Source organism: Camelina sativa, chromosome 9, assembly GCF_030686135.1.
Source record: "Camelina sativa cultivar CO46 ecotype springtype chromosome 9, ASM3068613v1".
Lineage (NCBI taxonomy): Eukaryota > Viridiplantae > Streptophyta > Magnoliopsida > Brassicales > Brassicaceae > Camelina > Camelina sativa.
Window position 1 is genome coordinate 19,362,481 of NC_141888.1, and position 6,627 is coordinate 19,369,107.

The 6,627-nt window shown below is 45.8% G+C and overlaps 1 protein-coding gene across 1 annotated transcript; it reads right to left on the bottom strand.

Annotated features, from left to right (window-relative positions):
• Positions 1-3,218: 3,218 nt before the first annotated feature.
• On the bottom strand, positions 3,219-4,688 carry LOC147938323 (uncharacterized). The gene is made up of 2 exons (XM_087465589.1): positions 4,173-4,688; positions 3,219-4,097 (listed from the first exon to the last, which is right to left on the bottom strand). The coding sequence occupies exons 1-2, from the start codon at positions 4,686-4,688 to the stop codon at positions 3,219-3,221; spliced, it is 1,395 nt and encodes a 464-aa protein (XP_087321715.1).
• Between the last annotated feature and the right edge of the window lie 1,939 nt (positions 4,689-6,627).

The window sequence follows — 6,627 nt, forward strand, 5'->3', positions numbered from 1 at the left end:
TTACTTAGAGCCACTAGAAAACGAAGTTAGACTTAGAGTCTGTCGATGTGCGAGACTTTGTTCGCTTTTGACCAAAATCTTAGTACCAGGTATGATTTTGGTTTAGGTTTACAAAGTGGAACTTCGATTTTTAAATGTACGAAGTAAGACTTCGGTTTTGAAGATACGAAGTGAGAGTTCGGCTTTTGAGAGCTTTTTATTTATTTAAAAAAATAAAACAAGGTTACAAATGCTTTAACCTTTGGACCTTATTTTAAAAAGGTACGAAGTGAGACTTCGGTTTTTAAAGGTACGAAATATGACTTCGGTTTTTTAGGGGTAGGAAGTGTGACTTTGGTTTTTCGAATATAAAAAATATCACAAAGTAAGACTTTGGCATTTTAATTTTAATGAAGTGAAACTTTGGTTTAAAGTTACGAAGTGAGACTTCGGTTTAAACGGATGTCACGAAGTAAGACTTCGGTTTTTTTTTTTTTTTTTTTTTTTTTTTTGCGAAGTAAGACTTCGGTCCCCAGCGGGTGCGCGAAGTAACACAAAAAGTTTTAAGAAAAACTTTGTTTTATTAAAATGCTGACAGCTGGACCCGAAGTGGGCTGCCTACGTACCCTATTGGGATCAAGCCAATCGTAGTTCGATACAATATTTAAATCAAACTAAATGTAAAAACGTTTAAGATGTAACGAATTCTAGGACCTCGGCACGGGTTTCCCGTTTGAATCTTCCAGTCGATAAACGCCATTTCAGACTTCATGCATTGTTCTCTTCGGTATTTTCATGGACCTTCCGAAGGACTAGGTCGCCGACTGCCAAAGGCCTGCTTTGGATTTTGGAGTTATAATAGCTAGCAACCGCGTTCTGGTAGTTCTGAATCCGAACTGAAGCTCGATCCCGATGCTCATTTATGGTATAGAGGGTATCCTGTAGAAATTCCTCATTCTCCACGGTTTGGAGTGGGTTTAGCGAGGAACTAACTTCGGGTACTTCTATGTCAGCTGGGACTACAGCATCGACTCCGTAAACCAAGGAAAAAGGTGTTTCGTTAGTAGCCCGGCGAGGTGTTGTTCGGATTGCCCAAAGAACGCCTTGCAGCTCGTCCGGCCAGCGCCCTTTACGAGAATCGAGCCGTTTCTTTAAGTTAGCTAATATGACTTTGTTCATTGCCTCGGCTTGCCCATTACCTTGTGGGTAATGAGGAGTTGACTTGCTGTGTCGAATTTTCCATTTCGCACAAAAACCTTCGAACTGCGAGGAGATGAACTGCGGACCATTATCTATGACGATTTCATGAGGAACACCATACCGATAGATTATGCTTTTCAGCACGAACTGATCTACTTCCTCACTTGTTATTTTCGCATAAGCCGCTGCTTCCACCCATTTGGAGAAATAATCAGTAAGAGCTAGTACGTACTGAACTCCTCCCGGTCCCTGATGTAGAGGGCCAATGATATCCATAGACCACCTCATGAATGGGTAAGGTGCGGACACCAAAGACAGGAGTTCGGTAGGCTGGTGAATTGATGGAGCATGCTTTTGACACTTCTCGCAGGTTCAGGAATATTCCTTGCAGTCGGTGACCATAGTAGGCCAGAAATACCCTTGTCTCTTGATTTTGTAGACTAGAGTTTGCCCTCCGGAGTGATTTCTATTGGGGCCATCATGAACAGCTCGCATTAATGCCGCGGGCTCCTCACCGGCTACACATGTTAGATAAGGACTAGCTACACTTCGACGTAGGAGAATACTGCCATAGGTGCAATACCGTGCACTGACGATTTTGAGTTTCCTAGCTGCCCACTTGTCAGCTGGGAGTTCCCATTTTTCCAAGTAAGCCCAGATCGGCCTCCGCCAGTCTCCTGCCCCCAATTGTTGGTGTTCGTATTGCTCGGAGGTGTGTACGGAAGAACAGCTTGGTCGATGGTTGGTGGGCTGGACGGTTCCGGAACTCGGTTTGAGTTTTGTTCGACTAGAGGTGGGTGAAAAATGTCTGGAGCAGGCGTGATGGGAGCTGAATCCACCTGTGGTGAGGATTCTGAGATTAGCTTGCGAACCACCTCTTTGGCGGCTAATTTTTTCTTCATTGCCCGAGTTACCACATGCGAACTCTCTAAATGTATGCTTGGAAATTCGATGACTTCCACTGGGATAATTCTTGTAGCTGCAGGGTCTGAAGTTGATGCTAGAGCTGCTAAGGCGTCTACAGCGGAGTTTTCACCTTGTGGGATCTTAGTGATTTCGAAATCATCAAACTTAGTTACTAACTCCCGAGCTGCAGATAAGTAAGCTTCCATGCGCCCATCCTTTGTCTCGTACTCTCCCAAAAACTGGTTGGTGACCAGCTGTGAATCACAAAAAGCCTGGAGCTTTCGTACACTAATCCCTACTGCGAGGCGTAAGCCAGCGAAAAAAGACTCATATTCAGCTTTGTTATTTGATGCACTGAACGCCAAGCGAAACAACTGCTCGATCACTTCGCCTGTAGGGGAGGTGAGGCGAACTCCAATTCCTGCACCTGTCTTAGAAGACGCGCCATCCACGTGCAACATCCATGGGACTTCGATGTTATCTTCAACTAAACTGGCGAGTGGAAGTTCTATAAGGAAATCTGCCAGCACTTGTGCCTTAGCGCAAGTTCGAGTTCAGAATTCGATATCATATTCACTAAGCTCAACCGACCACTTAGCTAATCTTCTAGACTGGCTTGGACTGTGTAGTACCGTCCGAAGTGGCTGTGTCATTAGGATTACGATCGAGTGCGACTGAAAGTAAGGTCGTAGTTTCCTTGCCAACGTAACTACTGGTAGGGCCAACTTCTCCATCATGGGATACCTCGATTATGCCTCTGTAAATGACTTACTGACATAGAAAATGGGCCTCTGTTCCCTCCTTTCTTCGCGAACTAATACTCCGCTTACTGCGCTGTCCGAGACAGCTACATAAAGGAAAAATGGTTCGCCTAGTTCAGTCTTAGCCAAGACTGGAGGTTGAGATAGGTAGGCTTTCAGCTCAGAAAACGCTTCCTTGCACTTCATATCCCATACAAAGTTTTTCACCCCCTTTTTCAATAGCTGGTAGAATGGGAGGCAATTGTCTGTTGATCGGGAGATGAAACGATTGAGAGCTGCGATTTGTCCGTTAAGACGCTGCACTTCCCATAACGTTCTTGGGGAACTCATGGATAAGAAAGCATTGATTTGCCTTGGGTTTGCTTCGATTCCTCATTTTGTGACGATGTAACCTAAAAACTCTCCTGATGGGACTGCGAAAGTACACTTTGTGGGGTTAAGCTTCATCCCGAACTGGTTCAGGATGTCGTAACAAACTTTCAAGTCCGTAAGGTGCAAGCTGGCTTCTATGGACTTCACCAGCATGTCGTCAATATAGACGTCCATGGTTTTTCTGAGCTGCTGCTCGAACATCCAATTCACAAGACGCTGGTAGGTTGCTCCGGCGTTTTTCAATCCAAATGGCATCACTTTGTAACAATAAGTTCTGCGGTCTGTAATGAATGCGATCTTTTCCTGATCTTCCGGGTTCATGAGGATTTGGTTGTAACCAGAGAAAGCATCCATGAAGGACATCAGTTCGTGTCCCGAAGTGGACTCAACTAGCCTGTCGATGTGCGGAAGTAGAAAACTATCCTTTGGGCACGCCTTATTCAGATCGGTGAAGTCAACGCAGACTCGCGACTTTCCATTTTTCTTTTTTACAACCACCGTATTGGCGAGCCATTCAGGGTATTTTACTTCACGGATCTGACATGCGTTCAGTAAGCGATCTACTTCCTTGTTGACAATTTCAGCTCGCTCGGGGCTGAGTTTTCTTTGCTTCTGCTTCACCGGCCTGAATGTCGGATCCACATTTTGCACATGTGAGATGACCTCCGAACTGATCCCGGGCATTTCGTCTACGGACCATGCAAAGGTGGACATATTTTCCTTCAAGAAGGAGATCAGAATTGCTTGGAGCTCGCTTCCTAATCCAGCTCTGATCTTGATTTCTTGGTCTGGAAACTTATCATTAATAAAAATAGACTCAGTGAGGTCACCTTTGAGCTGCTTCCGAACTGGGTTCTTTGTGACCTCGAGCTTTGGTTGCTATTGAACCAAAAGCTTGTGACTCGCAAGATATCAACTTCTCGCTGTTCTTTGGCTTCCCAAAATTTCCCAAACTCCTTGCAGGGTTGGGAACTTGACACAGTGATGGTATGTTGAAGCTACAGCCTTCATCTGGAAAAGCCAAGGTGTTCCCATTATCGCATTGTAGGCCGCAGGTCGATAAAAGACCATGAACTCCACCATTTTCACTACTCCCTGAGTGGAGACTGACAGTGTTATTGTCCCTAATGACATCGATGTCTCACTCGTAAATGAGACCAAAGGAGAGGGTAGTCCCACAATGTGCTCTCTTCTGATGCCCATTCTAGTAAGCAATTCAAGGAATATTAAATCCACCGAACTCCCAGTATCTATTAGGATCCAACACACTTCGTGATTCGCAACATCCAGTAATATGACGAGCGCGTCATCATGCGGAGTATTCAGTTCCTCGGTTTCTTTCTCCGAGAAGGTGACTTCGGGTAAATCACTCGTAGTGACTTTGATTCGCTTAGGCTGTGGACTCGTGAGTTTCTGCTGATGGTCTTTTATTGCCGTAATGGAATTTCGAAAGAGGCGTGAGCCTCCCATTATGACATCGATTTTTTTTCTTAGGAGCTACGTCACCGTCGGACTGCTTTGGTTTCTTCAGTGGTGGAGCATCCTCATCTGCTTCGGAGATTGTTTTCTGATCGAGCTCCTCAATAGTCACGTTTGGCATTTCGCCAAACACGAACCTTTCTGCGAGGAGGTGCATCAGTTTCTTGCAATCCCGAGTCGAATGCCCATTTTCTTTGTGAAGCTTGCAGTTTGCGTTCTCGTCCCGAACCCATTTGTTACTTGGGAGCACTCCGCTCTTAGAGCGTGGTGAGAATGGAGGTTTAGACGGTGAACTCTTTGGGGAGCCTTTCTGTGGAGAATGGTTCACGGCAAACGTGCCTGGTCCGTGCTTCGGGGTTGAAGGCGCTGTCTTTTCAGCTGGAGCTTCAAATCAGGGTTTGGTTACGACCTTATGCTTTTGAATTGCCGCTGCTTTTTCTTCTTCTGTAACTATCCAGTTTGAAGCTCGGTGAAGTGCGTCCTGGATGGTAGCGAACTGGTTCACAGTTAGCTCTTCGCGAAAACGGGACTCATGCCAGAGACCATTCTTCAGTGCTGCCAAGGCAGTCAAATCCAAAAGCCCCGGAATCTGGACCTGAATTTCCTTGAACTAAGTGATGTAAGATCGGAGCGAATCCCCAGCAACTTGGTTTAGATTCCACAGTTGAGCGTCGTTTACTGCCGTTTCGATCAAACTAGAATATTGCTTGATAAAGGAAGTGGATATCTCCGTGAAGTTGTCAATGGAACCAGCTGCCAAAGATGCAAACCAGAGCAGGGCTGGTCCACAAAATGTTTCTGCGAACAACTTACAGTACCCAGAATCCGCTTCGTGAGGCTCAAGGTCCACGCGGCTGGCCGTTAGTAAGAAGGTCTTGAGATGAGTCGGCAGGTCCCCTTTTCCTTCGTAGCTTGTGAATTTTATTTTTCCGGTATCCTTGACGCGAACTCGAGCTATATGATCTGAGAAAGGAGTTCGCTTTGATTCTTCAATTACCCGGGAAATATCTGGTGTCGTGGTAGTCGCACTGTGCATCATAGACCGCATATCCCGGATCTCGCTCTGCATACGGTGGAGCTCAGTGTTGGAAGCATAACCCGGAGTCAGGACATTTCTGCCCATAGGGGGAGGAAAACGAACTGGAACTTCGGAGGATCCAGCGACATCAAACTGAACCGGAGTGTGGCTATCGCCAACCAACGGCGGTGCTGCTTGAGTATTTAGCTAAGGTGGGAAAGTATTCCCCGTAGTCACGGTTGCTGCTGCCGGCTGCAAGGTGAAAGGCGGAATGACGCCAGCGAAATCCAAAGAACGTCGTTGAGGGTTTTGATTGGAGGACAAAAGATCGACCCGATCGGCATATGCATGGTGAGAGGCTGAAAGATCGGCTACTGACGCAGTGACCGTCTCCAAGCGGGTAGAGCAGCGGAAAGAGCAGCGGAGGCTGCATGCTGACGATCGGACTTCTCAGTCAAATCTTGCAAAAGTTTCTGGATGGTTTCTAGAGTTACCTGGTTGGAAGAGTCGGTAGCCATAGCGTCGTTTGTATAGTGTGGGTTCGAATGTGAGGTCGGAACTAGCAAGAGTACAGGTGATAACTCCCCTCCTTCTAGCGCCAAATGTGAGAACTTAAGTTTTACCTAAGTTCCGGAATGAATTAAGAGCGGTAGGTGCTTACCACCGTCCTAGTTCCAAGCAGAAAATAGAGAACAATTGTAATTTGCGAAGTGAAAAGAGTATTATTATTGCCAAAAGTGAGTTTTTCAATCCCCCTTATCATTTCCCTTTTATTCTCTTATTTATAATCCTATTACAATTAATATCGAATCAATCTATTGCGTAAATCTCTCGCTCCCATTAATTCGATTTATTACTTGATTATTTGAACGTCCTCCAAACTCCGGGGTGTTTCGTTCTGCCATTATACTT

Excerpts from the sequence above, each read along its gene's own strand:
- LOC147938323 (XM_087465589.1), bottom strand. The coding sequence starts at position 4,688 with ATGGGAGGCTCACGCCTCTTTCGAAATTCCATTACGGCAATAAAAGAC. Across the intron at positions 4,098-4,172 it reads AGTTCCCAACCCTGCAAGGA|CAACCAAAGCTCGAGGTCAC; the intron begins GTTTGGGAAATT and ends TTGGTTCAATAG.